We start from the raw sequence: 23,187 nt of genomic DNA on the forward strand, positions 1-23,187 counted from the left end.
GCTTCTGATCTGGAAGTGACTGATGGTTCTCAATCGTGAATCAGGACAATTAAAAATGTGTTTGCAAATGGTTACATCTCTCGTCAGAAAATCACTGCATTATAATATATCACACAGAACATAGGTATATGTTAGCTAGTACTTTTTGGCCCAGAACCAGGTGTTTATTCCAAGAACCTTATGAAAATTGTAAACAATAGTTTTTTTGGGGGTTTTTTTTTACAGTGAATCAGAATTTATTTATTTATCAGCATCACAAAAATGTATATTGATATTCAAGGGGGAGACTCATGAAAGTGTTGTGCTCTGTAACGTGGTGCAGAGATGTAAAAGTGGGGTAATCATGGCTTTGACTGCTGGTTCCACTGGTTTCCATGGTGACTGCCCCACTTGCAATACTTTGGACCATTTTTCAGAACACAACAATAATATAAATATCAACCACTGTTGAGTATAAAGTGGCAATTTTGAAAAAGAGGACAAACTTGTGCCTATATAACATTATGATAACAGAACTCACCAATCTAGCAAATAGAACACTAATGTTCACATTATGTAATGGTCTAGCAGATATCAAGCTCTATCTGAAATCTGTCACTTGTTCTGGTTGAAAATTGCAGTAACATTGTTAATAAAGACAGAGTATATCACAGGTCGCATTGGTCCTACATTTCCATTGTCTGACACCGGGTTCAAAGGTGTGGGACCAGACCTTTACTGAAAACTTGTGGAACACAATAGGGACCATAGTCTGACCCAGTATACTGGCTATGAGAAACTCAAGAAATCCCATTTAGTTTTCTTCTTTTACAACCAAATTTAACACTGGCAATTCTTCTCTGGTTGTGAAACAACAATGGGCCTTGAGTCTAGTACAAAACTGTTACGGGGGCTTTCCTTATGAAAATGGAGGGTATTGCGTGCTATAAGCTCCTTTGCCATTAGAAGAAACACCTCATCAATGTTTCGAGCCTCTTTTGCTGAGGTTTCCAAGACTGCCAGCAATCCATGCTTCTCTGCAAGAGTACAAGCTTCTTCAAACAAAATTTGTCTCTGCTCCAACATGTCCGACTTATTCCCTTTAAAAAAAAAGAATAAAAAAAAAAAAAGGTTAAAATGTATTAAATGTATTGCATAGAATCCTAGGAATGAAGATCAATTCTGTGGTGATGTTACAAAGGTAAAGCCACTGATAGGAAAATTTGGCAGTGACTTTTGCTTCATTATTTGTTTTATAAAAAATATTTTACTAATTTATTATGAAAGTGAACATGAAAAATAGCATTAAATCACAGTACTTTCCATTTTTTTTCTCTTCTGTATTTGAGTTCCCTCTACTGGGGAAAAATGTAAAGTTTTCATGGTGGAAAGCAAAACAATCTTTAGGATTATTTCTATTACAAGCTTTTGATTTACCCAGAGTATGGGACACATCATATATTCTACATTAATCAAAAGAGGGTATAAAACTGTATAAATGATCTTCAAAATATCTATAATAATAGCTATCGCAATCATATGGCACAGGATCAAATTCACTGCACTTTATAATGTACTAGCACAGGGCTTAAAATAACTCCTATGCTACTAGCCAGGCATATAATAATAATAATAATATACAATAACAACTAAAAAACCATAATGAAAAAAATAAAACTGCTTACATCTCACCTAACACAGAACACTATTCCACCTTAGAAATTCACACACAAGCTGCATCTCACTACATCCCATACACACACTCGCTACATCCACTTTACCCACACACAATATATCCACTATACATATAAGCTGAAGTCTACTGTAATAAGAATGCTGGTTGCTTAATTTTTCTTATTATTATTTATAGTAAAACATATATGGGTACGTCTTATATTCCACAAAGTACAGTAATCCAAGAAAAAAGTTTTTTTGTTTTATTATTTTCAGGCTCCTGTAGACCTGTATTGCAATATGCTCTGATGGCTCCATGGCCTCGGGGCAGCAGGCAGAACATGGGCAGCACTGACTGCACCTGTGATTTAGGGTTCTGTCCCTCCATCCCAAGTTAATTCCCTTGTATCCCGCTTTTGAGGAAACCAGGGAACTGTCCCTAACAATCAGAAGCAGCTCTGAACCAGGATATGGTCGTTTTCCTATACGTGCATGAAATCCGATGCCTATGGCCTACCTCCATGTGTGAGCCTACTCTGCAGAGTGCTGAATGAGGACAGTAATGTAATCTCGCGCTGCCAGTGGCGGTTTCAGCCGAGGCGGACATCCATGGGGACTGCTCGGCCCGTAAACTCCAAATTGTCAACATTTGGAAACTTTACACGCACATTGCAGGATGGCTTTATGCTAACATAACATGCCTCTGCACAGGCAAATGTTAATGTGCCATTGCTATATCAATAATGCTTCTTATACTGTTTGCTAAATATGCATTATTTCCCCTGCATAGGAAAACTGTTCCCTAAATTGATCTCAGTAAAAACGGATTTAACACAAAAATTGCCAGCTTAAAAAAAATTAATTGTGACATGGGTCAAGATAATAATACTAATAATTCTCCATTTAAATCCCATGTGTGGGTATGAAAAAACATAAATATATGGCATAATGCAACATACAGAGACTTGCAATCCAGAAGAGCAATACGTTTACATGTTTCATATACCGTACATCTGAACAAGGGCACTATAGCATTAGGAATACACGTGTTTAATAGAATCTTATAAGTAATCATTTGTTATGCAAATTGGTAAATTCAGTTTACTAAAAAAATATTGTTACATATTCTCTCTAGTACAGATATATATATTTCACATTGGCTTGGTACAAAGGGACAATTTAAACCTACCAATCAACATCACCATTAAGTTAGCTGCTCCATATTTTTCCACTTCATGGATCCAGTGTGGTACAGATTCAAATGTCTGCCGACGAGTTATGTCATAGGCGATTATGGCTCCATGAGCACTACGATAGTAGCTCTGAGTGATTGTACGGAATCTCTCTTGACCAGCTGTGTCCCACACTTGGACCTATAGAAAGCCAATGAAAGATATCAGAATTCTTGGTATGGGTTTATGGTCAATATGGTATGAATTTCAAAGATAGCCTTCTAAACCAAGAAGTCCTTCAGTCACAGTCAGTATATGTCAAATTGCATCATTAGTAGGCATGTGCATGGGGAAAATATTCGGCTCGGATCGGCATTCCGAAATTCGGGACTTCATCAATTCGGGACTTCGGCAATTCGACACTTCGGCAACTTCGGCACTTCAGAACTTCGCCACTTCGGAACTCCGGCATTTCGGGACTTTTGTTGCAGCCGCTTGGTAGATAACTCCCTAATTCCCATGGTATTAGGGAGTTATCTACCAAAAGGCTGTAAGACCTAAATTGGTCTTTCAGCCAAATTTAGTAATACTAAGTAAAAATTACTTAGTATTAGTAAATTGTGCCCCCTACTCGCAATACCAACCAAAAAAAGGGTCCCCCCTCCCTGAGCGGGTGGGGGCCCTAAAGTAAAAAAAGGGGGGAGGACCTATTGTCCTCCCCACCGGCCCCCACCCCTGAGCGGCGGTGGGGGCCCTAAATAAAAATTGGGGGGAGGGAGACCTAATGTCCTCCCCCCTGGCCCCCACCCCTGAGCGGTGGGTGGGGGCCCTTAACAAGAATAAGGGGGGGACACCTAATGTCCTCCCCCCTGGCCCCCACCCCTGAGCGATGGGTGGGGGCCCTAAATACAAATGGGGGAACCTAATGTCCTCCCCCCTGTCCCCAACCCCTAAGCGGCGGTTGGGGGCCCTAAATACAAATGGGGGACCTAATGTCCTCCCCCCTGTCCCCCACCCCTGAGCGGTGGGTGGGGGCCCTAAACAAGAATAAGGGGGGACACCTAATGTTCTCCCCCCTGGCACCCACCCCTGAGGGACGGGTGGGGGCCCTAAATACAAATGGGGGGGACCTAATGTCCTCCCCCCTGTCCCCAACCCCTAAGCGGCGGGTGGGGGCCCTAAATACAAATGGGGGGACCTAATGTCCTCCCCCCTGTCCCCCACCCCTGAGCGGTGGATGGGGGCCCTAAACAAGAATAAGGGGGGACACCTAATGTTCTCCCCCCTGGCACCCACCCCTGAGGGATGGGTGGGGGCCCTAAATACAAATGGGGGGACCTAATGTCCTCCCCCCTGGCCCCACCACTGAGCGGCGGGTGGGGGCCCTAAATACAAATAGGGGGGGACCTAATGTCCTCCCCCTGGTCCCCACCCCTGAGCGGTGGGTGGGGGCCCTAAACAAGAATAAGAGGGGGGACCTAATGTCCTCCCCCCTGAGCGGTGGGTGGGGGCCTAAACAAGAATAAGAGGGGGGACCTATTGTCCTCCCCCCTGGCTCCCACCCCTGAGCGGTGGGTGGGGGCCCTAAATACAAATGGGGGGACCTAATGTCCTCCCCCTGGCTCCCACCCCTGAGCGGCGGGTGGGGGCCCTAAATACAAATGGGGGGACCCATTGTCCTCCCCCTGGCCCCCACCCCTGAGCGGTGGGTGGGGGCCCTAAACAAGAATAAGGGGGGGACCTAATGTCCTCCCCCCTGGCTCCCACCCCTGAGCGGTGGGTGGGGGCCCTAAATACAAATGGGGGGGACCTAATGTCCTTCCCCCTGGCCCCCACCCCTGAGCGGTGGGTGGGGGCCCTAAATACAAATGGGGGGACCTAATGTCCTCCCCTTGGCTCCCACCCCTGAGCGGCGGGTGGGGGCCCTAAATACAAATGGGGGGACCTATTGTCCTCCCCCTGGCCCCCACCCCTGAGCGGTGTGTGCGGGCCCTAAATGAAAATGTAACCCCCCTCCCCCCAAGGTGACTGGGGGTCCCCAATCCCCTAGTCACCCCCTCCCCCCAAAAAATAAACTCCTACCTAGCCCCGTCACCCTAAAAATAATGAGGGGGGACCATTTAACTAAGTACCTTTAAAAATAAAAAATAAACTTACCATTCAATGTTTTCTTTCTTCTAAAATCTTCTTTTTTCAGCCCCAAAAAAGGCCAAATAAATATCCATAATAACCGACGCAATTAAAAAAAAAAAAAAAACGCAAAAAAATAACCCATCTTCACCCTGCGAGGGCTCCGCGCAGACTGAGCTCTGCAGGGCGGGGGAAGGCTTATAAAGCCTTGCCCCGCCCTGCAATTAGGCTCAGGGCACTCTGATTGGTGGGTTTAAGCCATCCAATCAGAGTGCTCTGACAGGTAAATGAAGAGACTGACAGGTAAGTCTCTACATTTACCTGTCACAGCACTCTGATTGGTTGGTTTGAAATCCACCAATCAGAGTGCTCTGTGTCATTTTACACAGCGTGGGAAAGTTCTTTGGAATTTTCCCACGCTGTGTAATTTGACTCATAACTCTCTGATTGGTTACTTAATCCACCAATCGGAGTGTTATGAGTCAAATTACACAGCGTGGGAAAATTTGCCACTGGTTCTTGGAGGGGCCTGTTTGCCAGGCTCCTGCCGCAGGACTATGGGTCATGCAAAAAAAGCTCATAAAAGACGTTGTTCGTGCCTTTTTGCACGAACCAGGGACCACCCGAGAGCTTGTTAACAACTATTAACACCTTGGAACAGTTCTCACCTCAGTGTTCTAATTGTTCGTCTGGGTGGCCGCAATTCCTATGGACAACCACGAGGTGGCTGCCACCTTGTGCGCATGAACGCAGGCAGTGGTGTTTGGGCATGAATCTCATGGAACTAAAATCGGACACAGAAACGCTGGACTTCCATCATCGCCTGCGTTCGGTTCTATACAATTTAAAAGGGCACTGTTCGGTGAAATCGTTCGTCTGGATGAGGGGAACAAGCTCCAGGGTAAGAACATTGACTATGTTCGGTAGTTTGTTCATTTTTCAAACTACCGAACTAGACCGACCACAAACCCTGAAGCTGGATTCTGGTCTTGGGTCCAGGGTGGGTGGAGGACAGCAAGACTCAAATCAAGCTGTAATGCTGGAAGTGGGGACTACAGTGCTGATGGTGTCTGGTGGAGTGCTTGGGGTACTTGGTGAGCGCTAGGAGCATCAATTGGTGAAGGCACCCGGTCGGGGTGCCAGGCGGTCTGCCACACAAAGTAAAAATGTACCTGGTGAATCTCCCAACGTCTTAAAGCCCAAAACAGAATTCTTGCAGAATGCTTCAGGGTAATATTTTCTTGAACTCCTGTTTTACAGTGATATTGTTTATGGGAGAAATTTAGACAAACTAAATTCTAAACATATTTATGGCATTTTAAATGCTCATTATGGTGCATATTATTACTGTGAAAAAAAGCACTGTTGCTCTCTTACACATGCCAAACATTCTAACAGTTCCCCTTTAAGCCTGCTTTTTTGCCCCATATTCTTCAATCTAAATTATTTCTTTCTTGATGGTCACTATGCTTTACTGTTGTATACAGAAAGGAAGTCACAGTTAATTTCATAGATGTTCTTGTGCATCCACAATGAGGTGGCATCTACTGTGCTTCCCACGACATGATACTTGTTCAGCCTGCACTCAAGAATGCTAATAGGAAATGGCAAAATAAGGAGATAGAAGCTGCTTGAGGCTCTGCTCACTGTCACATTTTATCTTATTATTGTGTCGGAATTTCAATGAAATTCCATCTCAGTATTTATTTTTAATAAAGATTTTATCTTCATGAAAAACTCAGAGGTGACAATGTTTTAATTTCTTCAAACTCTATTGCTGTTTGTTGTTCAGTCTTAGAAGAAAGATAACTTACAGTCACATTTTAAAGAGTAGTCGGTGTAACTTTGTAAATAATAAGCATGGTCAAACAATAGAAGATTTACCTATAGCCTTCAAGAAGAAAGATAATTTTCCAACGTGCATAATATTTAACATGCTGATGACCTTTATTCCCACACATAGATGGAAGAACGAACCTAACACCCATGACATTCCATATAACATAACAGGAAACCACAATATGGAAATACATTACCTTGACTTTTTTTCCATCAATATTCAGAGATCGTACACTGAAATCCACTCCAATGGTGTTTTGATGTTTGTCCGAGAAGACACCTGATTGAAAGCGTTGCACAACACATGTTTTACCTACATTTGAGTCCCCAATCAAAATGATTTTAAAAAGGAAATCAAAAGGATCGTCTTCTACAGGATTGGACATGGCCGTGTTTTGCATTTGTCTGGTGTCAGAGAGTCCCAGATATAATTGAACTATACGGTATATTTCAAACCTTCAATCCAGGAACCACATGCTTTCCTGAATACCTAGATAAGCGGGAGAAGAGGTGTTAGAAAATACTAACTGGTATTAACAAGTAAATAAAACATTCTGCCCATAGTGTTGGTTAAACTTAATTCATTCATTGTAATATGGCTGTATAAAGCACTGAGGCTTCTTGATACTAACTGAGTTTGGGATTTAATAGACACTCTTCTTACGTCCCTCCTCTCTCTCATGTCTAAAGTGCTGTATAATAGGCACTTTCCTCCTGTCCTGGTAGACCCGTGTTTCGTGGGATTGAGGAAGCTACGTTCAGAGATACCAGGATCTTAATGTTAAAGGGCAAGTAGTCTCCTTCTGCTCTCTTGAGGTGCATATACCTTTGACCCCCCCAAGGACAATTTTAGATATCTCCTGGTACAGAGCTTTGCTGTTGGACTGATGTTGCAACACTGGCCTCTAGGTCTCTATCTTAGTACAATTCTCTTTGTTTATGAGGAGGGTATGAAAATAGGTTTATCTCCATATTATATCAACATTTATGCTCCCTGGTGTCATGGGACGTATCTTTCTTGCATTTGTCTACCTGTGGGAAAGATGTTAGGGAAACCATGGATCTAGACAAATTAAAAGAAATGTGGGTGATGGATGCAAAAGCCTTAATGTGTGTAACTGTGTAGGAGCAGTGCTACAAGATGATTATGGAGTGGTAAATTACCCTGGTAAGAACGGCTTACATATAGTGCGCGGCACAGATATTTTCCAGAGGAACTATGAGGGCAGATGCAAGGTTTTTATATGTGATGGGGATGCTCTAAGGCCACATCATTTGGAGAATACATAGAAAACAACTTAAGTGGTATCCTGCATAAACTAGTATACTTCATGGATCTACCAGCTGTCAAGATGGGTGAGTGGTACTCTGTTGATAAAAAAAAAAACAAATTTATAGCTTAGTTCCCCCTGGATGCTTTGAGAGCAGGGACTAAAAGTTTCTCTCATGGCTAATGGTAACTTGCAAGTTAAGAGATACATGTCTGATGGACAATCTCATAGCTACCACTAGTGGCACTACCACTTCTTTTCAAAAATGTTTGGTCACCGTGATAAGATCTGACCTGGGCTTACTGGGTTGCGGGGTTCTTTTCTGTTCGGAAAGGGGAGTGTGGGATGGGTTGAGGTGCATGAGCAGTTTAAGATCCCCGGGGGACCCAAGTAGGTGTCACACCACTTCAAAACAGCTTGACTATTGTAACAGAGCACCTGTACCCAGAGTGGTACCTCCACCATAGTTCTCTCCCAGATCCCGCAAGGCAGTAGTGTGTTATAGCTCTCACATACCCAAACATCAGTCGAGACTTGATGAAGGGTAAAACAACTGTTTTTATTGAGGACAAGCACACAGGTATTGTGGAGTCCATGCCTCGACGCATCAGAGCTGTTGAGGAGGCACAAGGAGGACCTACACAATATTAGGCAGGTGATTTTAGTATTGTGGCTGATCAGTGTACACTATATATTTAATAAATATAGATTTCTTTTTTTTCCTGTTCCAACTTTTTTTCTCTCTACCGGACTCTCTCACTTCATCAGTGCACTGTAAAATATATATGCTTAAAGGGACACTCCAGGCACCCAGAGCACTTCTGCCCATTGGAGTGGTCTGGGTGCCAACTCCCACTACCCTTAACCCTGCCAGTGTAATTATTGCAGTTTGTTTATAAACTGCAATAATTATCTTGCAGGGATAACTCCTCCTCTAGTGGCTGTCTACTAGACAGCCACTAGATGTCACTTCCTGAATCATAGCATAGCATTTGCTGTGTGAGGACCTCCAGCGTCGCTCAATTCCCCATAGGAAAGCATTGAAAATATTTTTCAATGCTTTCCCATGGGAAGACCTAATGCGCGTGCGCGGCAATGCGCATTAGGTTTCCTAAGCCGGCGGGCGGGATCAGTCTCGCCCACCGGCTGACGTGATTATTGGGGTCGACCCGAAACCACCACCGAGGGACATCGGCGGGGTCTTAGGTAAGTGACCTGAAGGGGTTTTCACCCCTTCAGCTACCTGGGATGGGAGGTGGGAGTGAGAGGGTACCTGCAGTGCCAGGAAAACGGATTGTTTTCCTGGCACTGGAGTTTTCCTTTAATATATATATTTTGTTGTACACCGGTTTGCCCATTTTCAAGTCTTTTTGGTTCCTCAATTTTTTTTCTACCACCCTGGGATACAGAAGGACCCTGAAGCTGTTGACCAGGGTTCTATAGGATCAAAAAAATCAGATATCACTGGCAGATGCCTATGGGTTTGCCGGTGTTCATTACGGCCGGTTCATTTCTGGTCCGCACATATGGCGACTTTGTGGATCTGGGATGGGAGCTACAATTGCTAGCTATCAAAATGGGGTGGCCAGATCCATTGGACTTATACACTCAGCCCAGACTTTCCTTCCTAAGATCTTTTTTATCACAAAGGACCTGTTGGGGTTGACAGGAAGCCATCAGGCCCAAGACTTCCAAGAAAGACATTTTAAACAGGACTTGGCCCTAATACACTGTTACTACATGTACACACGAGTATTTTTTTTTAGTAACAACCCTCAGGGGAAGTCAAAAGACACTGCCATTTTAGTTCACAAATCAATCCCATTCCTGGTGGAGTCTACTCTGATGTAGTGGTAGGGTCGCTATGTTTTCATTTGGGCATGATACTTGACAAACCTTACACCTTTAATAACATATGTACCAAATACCTGACAGAGGAAATGTATCCATGCCGTTCTTAAAATACTATAAGAAATTCACGACTGGCTGTTTGGTTCTCGGGGGAGATTTTAACATTGCACTACTCCCACAGTCGACACCTCCTTAGAACAGTCATGGACACCACCCAGGGCCGCCATCAGGGCCCGGCGATCCTGGGTGGCCCAGCCGACCGGGCCCCACCTTTATTATCTAAAGCAGCGGGACTACCGCTGATACAGTTGCACCGGGCCCGCACGCTGATGGGGCACATCGGGTGGCCCATACCCTTTAAAAATAGCAGCCACAAGTAGTGTTGGGAGGAAGTGACGGCCGGTCAGCTTACTCCATGTGGGAGGGAGGAGGCAGTGAGGGGATCGCGAGGAGGAGAGAGACAGCCGACTCCCATCAGCCCTAGCCACCCTCCTGCACCAAAAAGTTAAAGGCAAAATCAGGTATCAGGGGTTCGGTACACAAAGTTACAAGAAAAGAAGCTCCATTGGCAAGTGGCAACAAATTGATTGAGCAATCTGGTAGTGGTCGCGGCTTCCTTTTACCATGGAAGCGCGCAACATCAGACGCATGGGCGGAGTTGGATCGGCAAGAACTAGGAAGTCATACAGGTAAACACCAATCGGACATAAAATGGTAGGGGGAATCATGACAGTATGTCACTATGTATGTATGCATGTATTTATGTGTGTGTCAGTATGTATGTCAGTATTTATGTGTGTGTATGTCCGTATGTGAGTATGTGTGTCTGTATGTATGTCACTGTATGTATGTGTGTATGCATATCTGTATGTGTGTCATACATTCACCCAGTGGACAAGGAGTTCACATTTTACTCCGCCCTTAAATTCTTGCTACACACACACATTGATTATATTTTTCTGCCTATCACAGGTAGCAAAGCCTCTTGTCCTTTGGTCGCCACTTCTTCTTTCATCAATTGGTCCTGGATTCAGCTACAGCATACAGTGATTATAGCTACAGGAATAGTGATTATAGCACTCGGAAACCTAGTGAAATTCCCCAATATAGTGGACAAGACCAGTCTTGTTTACTGGGTAAAACAAGAGAACTGTTTATTGCAGGGAAACATGTATATTTACACCCCTACACACATCAGGGGTCTTTAGCTAGAACAATGCCAACCACTCCCTGGTGTCATGGGCATAACTAGGTCAAGAAATGATAATTTATTTGCATGCTGGACACCAAGACGCATTGCACAATACCTGTTACATTATATAATAATTAACACAATAGCTTTCATCCTGTTCAACATTTTACAAAATAACTAAGCATACACAATAAAGTCACAGCTGCAGTACAATTATCTGCCCATATTACAAAAATCTTCAATAGGAGTGGTTACTTGGTCGGACTATGCACCTTTCACCCTACAGCTAGCTTCCCCATTACATAGATCTAGAGCCACTATGTGGTGGCTCCACAAGGCACTTCTCTATACTTCACAGGAAATTCAACACTCACACACTACTACACTGAGAACCTGCCACAAAACACATCCCATCTCCCCATGGGAAGCCCACAAAAGCATTATAAGGGGAGTGTGACAGATCCATCTGTATAAGACTTATATTGCTGGTTCGTCTGTTTGCCTTAATTTCGCTGGATTTCCTGTCCGTATGCCCCTGTTCGTGTGTTTCCCCAAATACCGATTGAAACTACCGAACGGACGGCCACCCAGGAGAGGAGTGTGCTGCTAGTTAACCTATTGCCTCAATTCGAACGTTGCGGTTAACCGCAGACACCTCTCCATTCCATTCGTACAGGTGCTCGTCGTTCGTATGCCGACCACGAGGCGGCGGCCATTTTGGGACACGAGGAGAATCAGCGGTGTTCGGTACAAATCCTATGGAACTAAAAACGGATACTTTATCTGCCGAACACCGCTGGAAGCTGCCGCCCGCCTTCTATTTCGTCGAGGTGTACGAACACCGGTCAGTTCGGGAGTTTCTAACATTCGTATGGACTTTACCCAGATAGCCGTCCCATGGAGTCATTCGTATACCGAAGGACTTGTGAAAGACTTTGACTCCATGGCGATTGAACTAGGTACATCGGATCTGAGCGCTATTCGGTAGAAATATGCACTCAGATCCAGGCTATCTGGGGATACGTTACACGAACCATATGCATTCGGTATTTCTGAAATTATGTATTTTATTGTATTTTTCCTGTTGTATTTTAAAATGGCGATTGTCTCTATCCTGGGAGATAATTAGGTTTCTTCCTAATCATCTCCGGGATAGAGAATAAGGATTTATGGGTAAGATGGGGAGGGCTTATGTTGAAGCCACTGCGATTGGCTACTGTCCAATATGTTTTACAGTCTTCCACAAGGTCCCCTAGGGGAGTGTCCACCTTGTGGAGACCCGCATGAATACCGGGCAGGTAGCCCCCATTAAACACATTCCTGTTTGACCTTCAAGACGGAGCTTGGTCTGGTTTGTGGAGGGATTTATTATTGGGACAGTACTTTTGTTATTTCTAGCTGTGGAAGGAGTTCGACTGAATTGCTGATCGGGAGTTGCCGCGTTCGTATGCTCCGTTCGGGAGTTTGACGATCGGCTGAATTAAAACTGCATTTCTGGAGAAAGGGGATTATATACTAAACGGCGGCTTTATCTACCTGCCGGTGAGTGTCGTAACAGGGAGCCTTTATTTCTCAAAGAACAGCCTTTAAGAAAAAACAGGAAGAGTTCCATAAGGGATCTGACCGAAAAGATAGGGGAGCTAGCTCAGGTCACAAACAAACAACCACAAGACAACTCTCTTCTATGCCAGGGAACTTCAGTGCACCGACTCATTCTTCTATGCAGAAAGCGATAAAAGCAGTAAACTACTAGCAAGAAAGATTAATAAAAAGTGCTCCACAACTTACATAGCACAAATGTGTCACCTTCGGGTCGCCACAGCAGATAAACAATACTATTCAAGCTTATACCCCCTACTCTCACACTCATCACCAGTGATGATTCAGACTCACGCTACACGCATCCGCTCCTACCTCTCTAAATATGTGCACACAAAGTCCTAGCGTACTCCATGGAAGTCTTGGTGGCACCTCTGATGGAGGAAGAACTCGCCTTCTCGATTTAGAGCCCCTCAAATATTATAAGCACTTTATACCCAAAGTTTTATAGTGCCTTTCAATTCCATTATGGAAGGTCACCCCATCCCCATATAAACCCAGGCTGCAAAGGTCATAATTTTACCAAAAAAGAACGTTGAGCAATGAATGAGGTATTGCCTTTTGTTTTCGAAAATTCTGGGGACCAGGTTAGGGTCACTTCTGCTCTGGCTGGTTTCCCCAGACGAGGTGGGGTTCATCCAACACAGGAAGTAAGGGACAACACCATACAAGCCCTGTCATTGGTTCTTCGGGTGCAGCACTCCTCGGGAAGCATTCTCTTCCTTTTGACTAATGCAGAGAAGGCTTTTTTTTTTTTAAATTCTTTATTTTTGAATGCAGAGTTAGGTACAGGCGTAAGCAGTGACATGTTCGGAATTACATAGCATTTTAAACATTGGGTACATGTAGTCAAGAGGTACTGCACTTTTTTTTTTTTTTTTTTAAACAAAATAAGATTAGTAGTTAGGTAGATTATGGCAAGGTGTTGATGTACATAGTTTAAACAGTTAAATGTCATTCTATGCTGGTTTATTCAGGTTCTAAACGATTTAGCTGCACTAGGCTGTAAGAAACTGTCTGTTACAAAAAATCATGCTGTGGCTGAATAGTTGTCTTCAACATTGACGCTTAAATGGTTTCATCTGCTTATAACAAAGAAGGATTTAATGTTAAAATGGTTCACCAGCTTATTAGGTGTATTAGATCTTTTAGTTAAATAACGTATAAGAGCATAACATGAGGTAAGAGAAAATTATGCAGAAGTAGTGCATGGTACGTTTCGGGTGATATAAGTTTCAAAAGGTGGTCATGCTTCTCCGTGAAGCAGGTGGCTGTTCAGTGCCTATGCGATACGTGCCTTTTTCTTCCTCGTCTATGTCTTTAGTGATTAGGTCATGTTGGATGTTTCATGCTAAGGGGGAGGCAGTGTATAGAGGATGTTACGTAGCTCTTATGGCGTGTTATAGTGTGCTAACAGCAATATTGGACGTCGTCTCTATGTCTCTGCTATAAGCCTTGTACATACGTTAGTTGAGCGTTTAGTGTCGCTGTTTTTAGGGCTCACTTCTTTGTGGCCACTGCTCCCTAAGATGGATCGTTTGTTGCATGCATGATTGGTCACTAGGTTTGGGTGGGAAGGGAGGGGGGGTTAAAACGAAAAGTAGGAGTAGGTCAAGTGGGGTAGTAGGGGGAGGTAGGGGGACCAGGGAGGGATCGCCACCGTCCCATGGGGGTTTGCCGCAGGTAGTTAGAGTGTTTTATTGTGTGTGTTCTATCCGGTAAGACTCGAGCCTCGATGTGGTGTTCATGGGTCTCAGCGGTTCGTGTAGTCTTCCCATGGCTCCCAAGTTTTTATGAATAGCGGGTAGGTGTCCCTGACTTGCGCCGTGAGCTTATCCATGAGATGGGCTTCCTTTATATTCTGTGTTACTCTGTCCATGTGGGGCATATCTGTGTGCAGCCATGTCTGTGCCATGGCTCTCCTAGCCGCTAGGTTGATTTTATTGAGTAGTTTTTGTTCTCTGTGTGTGAGGTCGTCTAATGGTTTTGCTATGAGGAATGTCCCTGGCTCAGGATGTATAGGTTTGTGTAGTACAGCTGCCAGTAATGTGGCGATGTTTTCCCAGAAGTTTTTCGCTTTAGGGCACTCCCACCACATGTGGAGGTAGGTTCCCTTCTCCCCACACCCCCTCCAGCATGTGTCTGTTGTTGTTTTCCCCATTCTGTATTGTTTGACTTGTGTGGTGTACCACCTCATGAGTGTTTTATAGCATTGCTCCTGGTGTAGGACGCAGATGGAGGACTTCGCCGCCGCCTCCCATATGTCCTGCCAGTCCCCGCTTTCTAGTGGGTTTTGCAGTTCCGCTTCCCACTGTGCCACGTACGTGGGTGTCTGTGTGTCGGTTGTTGGTGCACTGAGTTGGGTATACAATTGCGTTATGAGGCCAGCTCGTGGTGCTTCCCTGACGCACAGTGTTTCAAAGAAGGTCATTCTGGCCATAGCTGCTTTGCGAATGTGTGGTTTTCTGGCGAAGTCTCTAAGTTGGATATACCTAAAATAGTCTTTGGTGTTTAAGGGGGTCGGCGTTTTTAGGTTGTCAAAGGATCAGAGTGTGCCCGCCTGGTATAGCTGATGATACCTCTGGATGCCCGTATTCTCAATGTTTCGGAAGTCCCTAGCTGTGAGACCGGGTGGGAAAGCTTTGTTTCTGAGGTATGGGGTAAGGGGAGACGTCGGGTGGGATAGAGCATATTTATGTGTTGTGGCATCCCATATCCTGATGGAGTTCAGGATGGCTGGGCAGGTTGTACTTAGTGCAGGTCTGTCTGTGCGGGGTACCCATATCCAGTATTGTGGGAGGTCTGTATTCATGAGCCCGGTTTCTAGGTCTACCCATCTGTGCGTGTCAGGCGGTGAGTGCCATTCTATGACTTGCGCTAACTGGGCGGAGAGGTAATAGAGATAGAGATTGGGCAGGCCTAGGCCGCCCTTGCTTTTGGGGGTGTATAGTGTCTGTCTTGCTATTCTGTGCCGCTTGCGCGCCCAGATGAAGTCGTCTATCGCCGTTTGCAACGGTTTTAGGTCCCCCTTAGTTACCTTAATCGGGAGTGCTTGGAAGATGAATAGCAGTCGGGGGAGGAGGTTCATTTTGACACTGTGTAATCTGCCAATCCACGAGATAGGTTTTTCGTGCCACCTATCGAGATCTCTCATGAGGGTGTTTATGATTCTTTGGTGGTTCTCTTTGTATATGTCATTGGGGTTGGCGGTTAGCTTAACCCCTAGGTATTTAACTGGTCTGGGGCATATGTTTAGGTTCGTCGCCTGTTGGAGTCTTGTAATGTCCGTCGCTGTCATCCCTAGTGGCATGCCGACCGACTTGTCGATGTTTATCTTATATCCCGATACCTGGCTGAAGTCGTCCAGTAGTGTGAGGAGGTGTGCGGTCGAGCTGGCTGGGTTAGTGAGGGTGAGCAGTACGTCATCTGCGTACGCAGAAACCTTGAACTCTTCCGTGGCTATTTTGATGCCCGTTATCTGCTGGTGTGTCCTTATGAGGTGTAGCAAAGGTTCTAGGGCCAGTATGAATAGGAGCGGGGAGAGGGGGCATCCCTGACGTGTGCCATTTGTAAGCTTAAATAGTCTCAGTGTAGCGTTTGGTATCACGGTCTGTGCCCTCGGGTTGGTGTATAGGGCTTTCACAGCTGTTATATAGAGTTCAGGTATCTGCAGCCTGCGCAGAAGCGCAAACATGTAGTGCCATTGGACTCTATCGAACGCCTTCTCCGCATCCAGGGAAAGGACCAGAGAAGGCGTCCGATTTTCCCCTGCCCACCAGATAAGGTCCGTGGCTCGTCTCGTGTTTTCGTATAGCTGCCTAGTGGGTACAAAGCCCACTTGGTCCGCGTGTATACAGTTGGTTAGTATAGGGTTTAGTCTATTTGCAAGTATTTTAGCATAGACCTTGATGTCGAAATTGATGAGTGAAATTGGACGATAGTTGGCTACCTGTGTGTCGTCTCTGCCAGGTTTGGGGATCAGTACGATATTTGCCGTTGCTAAGTATTGGTTGGGAGCGTCTCCCTCCGTCCACCGCATGTACATGTTGGCTAGATGGGGTACTAAGTCTTCCTTGTATATTTTGTAGTACGCCCCGTCATATCCATCTGGACCCGGGGCCTTGTTTCCCTTCAGGCCTGTGATCGCCCTTTCTATTTCCTCTTCGTGGATGGGGTCTTGTAGCGGTGCTGTTTTGTCTGCCGATAGGCGTGGGAGCTGGGCTCGGTCTAGGAATGTGTCTACAAGGGTAGTGTAGTGTTCGTTATGCGCTGTCAGCATGGGAGAGTGATTGTATACCGCCGCGAGGAAGTCCGTGAATTCGTCGTTTATGTCTTTGGGGGTAGTGAGTAGTTTACCCTGTTTGTCTTTCAGGGCGGTGATCATGGTGGTTGCGGTCTTAGGCCTGAGGGCTCGAGCTAGGAGTGTGTCCATTTTGTTGGACTTTTCGTAGAAAAGTCGTTTGGTTTTGGTGAGTTCTTTGCTGACATCGTCAAGCATCAGTTCCTTAATTAGGTGTCTAGTGTCTTTGAGTTCTTTGGTTGAAGCGTGGGTGATTGTTTGTTTATAACGCAGTTCTATTTTGCGCAATTGTGTTTGGAGGTCTGCTAGTCGTTTACTTCGTTCTCGTTTTAGTCGGGTGGCTATTTTTATGAGGAGTCCGCGGATTACTGTCTTGTGGGCTGCCCATAGAGTCGTCGGGGAGATGTCTGGTGTAGCGTTGGTCTGGAAGTATTGTGTAAATTCCTTTTGGATTTCGTCCTTGACCTGTGGGTTTCTAAGTAGTGATGCATTCAGTCTCCATCTCCACGGCGTGTGGATGCCTGGGGTTTTGAGAGTGAGAGCTATATCTGCGTGGTCTGACCACGATATGGGGTTGATCGCCGTCGATTGAATCCAATGCATGCCTATTTGGTTTGTGAGGAAGAAATCTATTCGGAAGTAGGAGGTGTGTGCCGCCGAATGTATAGTCCTGTTCCCCTGGGTGCTGGAGTCTCCAGGGGTCCAGCAGCCCATTGTGTCGTATGAAGTTATGCAAGAGTTTGTTCTGTCCCCCCCCTGTTCTGTGACCTAGGGAGGCGGGGTCCTCCACTTCTGTCGGAGGCCAGGCAGGGTGTGGCGTTCCAGTCCCCCCCCCCCAGGATGAGTATCCCCCTCGGGAGCTTCCTAATCAATGTTTCTAGATCTGTCCAGAATTGCGGGGAAGGGGTGTTCGGAGCGTATATATTTATAAGGTGGTAAACATTAGTGTGCAGTGTTCCCGAAAGCACCACGTACCGGCCCTCCGCGTCTGTTTGTACCTCGTTGATTTGCATGGGACAGCGTTTGTGTATGAGTGTTTCGACCCCGTTTTTTTTGTATGGTGCCCTGGATGCGTAGGCCTTTGTATAAATGTGGTTTGTTAGTTGTATCTTCGAAGCGCGTGGTATGTGTGTTTCTTGGATGAAGGTGATGTCAGCGCGTTGCCTGTTAATTTCCCTTAAAAGGAGCCTGCGCTTGTTAGGGGCGTTCAGCCCGTTAACATTCAAGGATGTTAGTTTGAGTTCCATGTTTTGTTGGTGTGGGGTGCGATATGCAGCTTACCCGTCTCTTGGTGAGGCAGTTGTGGTGCAATGGCGTGTTTTTTAGAGTTCCACCAACTGTCTGTCCCCAGCGAGTGTCGATCCCTCCGCTGGCTGATGGGGGGAGGGAAGGGAGGAGGTGGATTGGGTGCGGGGGTAGATTGGGTGGAAGGTGTCCGAGATATACAGGGACGGTAGTAGGCTGCAGTCAGTCCACTATCCGATGAGAATAAAAGAAAAGAGAAAGAGAACTATATACAAAGTAGTACTCGTCAGGTACTTAGTACTGCAAATTTATCAATAATTTGACAATGCTAGATAACAAATCCGGGTCTTACCTATCGCCAGGAGCCAGTGAGGTGTGCTCCCACCGCGCTGAGGTGTGTTCCTCTCACGGGGTGGAGGCTCAGCTGCCTAGCACCCTGGCGAGACCCATATGTATATTTTTACAACCAATGCTGCTCCATCCGATCTGTCAGCCTCCTGTCGGGGGTGGGGGTGTTGGGGTGTCACAGTGTCCTCGTTATGTAGCGTGCCTCATCGTCCCGGGGTAGGGTGTCAGCCTGTGCGAGGGGGGGCCTAGTGGTGGGATGTTAGTTCACAGAGCGGGTCAGCATCAGTACTGTCACCTGTCTTCGTCCCCCTCTGAGCTCTTGCCCATCTGTCCCACGAATCAGCGGGGCCCCAACCTCCAGGGCATGTCCGTCCTTTTTTTGTTTGTTTGTATTTTTGGGGTGGTTTGTTCCCTCTCTGTCTTTCCTTCTGTTAGTGTCGTCCCATGGGGTGTGTATGCCTCAACATCCAGTATGCTCCCTGCCTGTCCAGCCCTCTGCAGGGAGCCCAGAAACCTGTGTGGTGGTTACATCGCTCGGTCTGAGCGCTGGGTCGCCCCTGCTGTATATGGGAGTCTACATAGCTTGCTAGTGCGGATGTCTGGTGTGGCCTGATATCTGGGTGGTAGGCCAATTAATGGCCTCAGGGTTCCACCTGGTCTATTGCCGCCTCAGTCTGTGTGCCCCACTATGTGGACGTGCCCTCCCGCCTTGTCCCCCTTTCAAACGGCCCATGGCGGGCTTCTCTATCTGCTCACGGGCTGTATTAGCCATATTTATGGTGCTCCAGGCCGGCACGCCAGTGTCCCCGGTAGTAACATGTCCCCCGAGCCTCCTCCCCCTCCCCCTTCGTGTCCCTCTCCCCTGTGAGGCAAAATTGGTCTCCGCTCCTACACACAGTAATAATTAATTATGATTCTATGCTAGCTGAAACAGGTATAACATGCAAACTTTGAACATGAAAAAAAACCATTAAAGATCGATATGGTTAGCTTGTGTGCATATGAGTCCCCTGGAGTGTCTATCTCCCGCCGTCGCGGGATCAAGTGGAACCATTGCTTAGTTCTTCCCAGGATACGGGCAGTGGGGCGATGTCGTCTGCGCCGTGTGTGGGCACCTGCAGGTCATCTGGAGCTTCGATGTTAAGGTCTCTTAAAAATGCCCTTGCGTCTGCTGTCGGTAGTAGAACTGTCGGTCTGGGGCCGTTGAACACGATGATCTTGAAGGGGTAGCCCCATGCGAAGCAGACCCCTTTTTCTCTCAGCAAGTCGGTGATCGGCTTCCATTCCTTCCGGCGCTGCAACGTGGATGGGGCGACATCTTGATAGAGTTGGAGTGTCGTACCTTGCCTGCTCTGTTTAAGGATCGCCTCTTTCGTTTTGAAATGGTGCCACTTCATTATGAAGTCCCTGGTTGGGCTGTTGCTAGGTCCCTTGGCTCTCAGGGCACGATGCACTCTTTCCACGTGCCAGAGCTGATCAGGGATGTTGGGTAGTCCCTGGCGGAGGCATGCCACCAAGATGGCTTCCAGGTCTGCATCTTCCACCGTTTCAGGCAGGCCCCTGATCCGTAAGTTGTTGCGCCTAGCCCTGTTTGAGAGGTCTTCCAGCTCCAGTTCTAGGTCCACAATCCGGTGTTGCATGGCGTTGGTAAGTTTCGTTGCTCCGTTGTGGGCAGTGGCTACTTGGGTCATGCGTTTTTCTATGGCCGAGGTGCGAGCCCCAATGGCGGCAATCTCCGCCTTCACTTCCGCTGTAGAGCGGGCTATTTCTGCCGCCAAAAACCCTTCGTTTCTGCCAGCTATTTTAATATCGCGGTGCTGGAGGCATCTCTGGCAGCATAGGGCATTGTTGCAGGGCCGTCCGCCTCCGTGGGAGATGTGCTGGCTTGCGAGCCTCGTGCCGCAGTCCTGTGGGTAAGGAGGAAAGGAGGAAGGAGGGCAGTGTCTTAGTGGGGGTGGAGTCACGGGAGGCTGTGTATTAGTTTAGGGGGGCAGTGTATTATATGGGAGGGCAGTGTATTAGAGTTGGGGGATGGAGCAGTGTGTAAGAGTGGAGGGAGGGGGGGGCAGTGTATGGAAAAGCATTGGATTGGCTGAGATCATAAAGTTTGATAAAGAACACACTCATAGGACTTCAAAATCAACAAGATAATGAAATTTGTTTTTTTTACAGCTGTGCAACAGCATACATTCCCCATTTCAGTCACATTACCAAACTTTTCTTAATATGTCAAATAGTTGGACTGAAACATTGGTTATATGCAAATGTACATCTCCTTAAAATAAATTAGTTCTTTGGTTTACTTTGAAGCCCTATGAGCATGAGGACGTCCAGCGTCAGTTAGGCGACTTTGTTTTACAACGTACTTTTCGAAATAGACCTATGAAAAGTGGTTTTTTTTTGCGGCCCACATAAACCTAAACCTTGTTTATTTGACCCGTGTTAGCCTTTGAGTTTGACATGCTTGTGCTACAGTTTGCTGGTGAGGTTCTTATGGAAGTTAATTGAAAACGTGCCTTTTCTTGATGTACATTCAGTTCACTATATAGTGATTGTTAAGTGATGGTCTGTATCAAAGGAAACGTGATGACAATACAAGTGCTAACAATGGAAATAAGGTAGTATGTTTTTTAGCTGCCAATTTCTACTGTCTGTTTGTATTTACAATTGCAGCAGATGCTTTTTAATGACAAGCGTGTAATTGAGCCCAATGATGGGGACATGCTTAACAATATGTGTTGTGTAGTATCCATTTTTCTTTCCTAGACCATTCAGAGATAAGAGTTCAATATCTCTAGCTGTTCAGTTTCCTTATTGCTTCCATTAACACCTTCACTGCCAAACCCTACAAACTTTTAAAGCAACAGCCTTACAAAGAACAAAGAGAATTACACATTATACCTATAAATATCTATGGTGTGTGCCAAGCCTCAGGCTTACCACTGGCCCCAAATTATTCATAGAGTGAATTATTTTAACTCTGCAACACCAACAAATCTTTTCACGGACTGATCTTTATTCTATCATTACACATGAATGATTTATAGATTGACATGGTCTTAAGATTTTCTTACACTTGATCCCTGTTTAAATTTTTATAGAAAAAGTAATTTAACAGTATTCTGTTATATTAATTTTTCAGTTCATTCTTGAATTTAGAATTGAAATAGAAGACAAAAAAGATTTGTCTTTCAAATTGACATATTCTTATATCATAAAAATGTGATATCCACCATGATATATCTTCATTGTCTGTATGTGTGCGTCTCTGTTTGTATAAATATATATATATATATATATATATATATATATATATATATATATATATATATACACATACATGTAAGCACATGTGTACATTGTTTACTTTGGTCTTCTATAACAAAATGTATTCAGCCATGATATATTGCATAATGTAAAAAAAAAAAAACAGATTACCTTTTCATTCAGGTTGTGCAATTCATCTCAGCGTATTAAAACAAGATCTCCTCATATCAAAATTTCCCACCTTCCTCCACGTTAGAAGCTCTCTTGCTTGAAGTCTTGTGATATTACCTGTCCGTATGTCACACCCCTTTCTATTTCTGCCTCTCACCTGGCTGAACAGGTGAGGCTGGCTCTGTACTTTGTCATGTCCTTAACTGCATTCTGGGATGTGTAGTTCTGGTGTAAACTTGGCAATAAGGATACTCGTGCCTGTCTTGGAGGAAAAAAACAACAACCTTTCACCGTCCTTCAGGTTTGTTTAGGATTTTCTAGGCCAGGACAAATGAGCTGGTGAGATCACCTGAACATATTCCTGGGAGCACAAAGAAAATTATATTTTCTTCAACATATATTAGCCTGTTTCTTCATTATAATAACATTAATGACAGATCCTGAGATCCTTTGCTTTAAGCAATTCCAGAGAACTGGATTAAATGACATTTTCTAGATTTCGTTGCCACTGAGTAGCACACACAACACAATAACCTCACACAAAGAGATCTCTGTTATCAGAATATTCAACTGTGACTATACAGTGTCTGAGAGTCAGGCTCAGACTTTAATGGACGGTCATTATACATCACAGTAAAGATTTTTCATATTTTTTTTTAAAGAATAACAAAAAACTTTCTGGACTTTTACATACTGAATCTTTATACTCCCTTAGTTTGATACAAATTTGATTCTAGTATGTAGAATTCTAAGACAATATAAAACTTTACATAATAAAACCATCAAACTTTATTAGAGGTCACTATGATGCAGATGGTGACAGCTCCACTTGCACTGCGGTGGCCCAGGGGTGCAGTAGACGACAGTTTTTACGTACCTGAACCTGTCACTTGTGGCCACCGCCATGTTCTTCCAGAAGATTCACTTCAGCTCCTGGCGCTTAATCTGCGTGAGAATACAGCGCTGATTTCTATGGAGAAGATTGTGAGATCCTCCTTAGACAGATCGTTTTTTCCCCCCTTAGCCATCACTAGTGGTTGCTGGGGGCTTGACAAAGCTTGACAGTAATAGCTATGCTACTTTGTCAAGCTTTGCCAAGCATAGGAAAAATGCATAAAACAAAGTAGTCCTTTGTCCTTAAATTATCTA

General features: G+C 45.2%; 1 protein-coding gene across 1 annotated transcript; it reads right to left on the reverse strand.

Annotated features, from left to right (window-relative positions):
- Positions 1-256: 256 nt before the first annotated feature.
- RAB19 (RAB19, member RAS oncogene family) lies at positions 257-22,139 on the reverse strand. The gene is made up of 4 exons (XM_063445312.1): positions 22,039-22,139; positions 6,992-7,284; positions 2,843-3,026; positions 257-1,079 (listed from the first exon to the last, which is right to left on the reverse strand). The coding sequence occupies exons 2-4, from the start codon at positions 7,193-7,195 to the stop codon at positions 820-822; spliced, it is 648 nt and encodes a 215-aa protein (XP_063301382.1). The 5' UTR covers positions 7,196-7,284; positions 22,039-22,139; the 3' UTR covers positions 257-819.
- Between the last annotated feature and the right edge of the window lie 1,048 nt (positions 22,140-23,187).

This window comes from Pelobates fuscus, chromosome 3 (genome assembly GCF_036172605.1).
Source record: "Pelobates fuscus isolate aPelFus1 chromosome 3, aPelFus1.pri, whole genome shotgun sequence".
In the NCBI taxonomy this organism is placed as follows: Eukaryota; Metazoa; Chordata; class Amphibia; order Anura; family Pelobatidae; genus Pelobates; species Pelobates fuscus.

Excerpts from the sequence above, each read along its gene's own strand:
- RAB19 (XM_063445312.1), bottom strand. The coding sequence starts at position 7,195 with ATGCAAAACACGGCCATGTCCAATCCTGTAGAAGACGATCCTTTTGAT. Across the intron at positions 3,027-6,991 it reads TTGATGGAAAAAAAGTCAAG|GTCCAAGTGTGGGACACAGC; the intron begins GTAATGTATTTC and ends GGCTTTCTATAG. Across the intron at positions 1,080-2,842 it reads CTTAATGGTGATGTTGATTG|GGAATAAGTCGGACATGTTG; the intron begins GTAGGTTTAAAT and ends TTTTTTTTAAAG.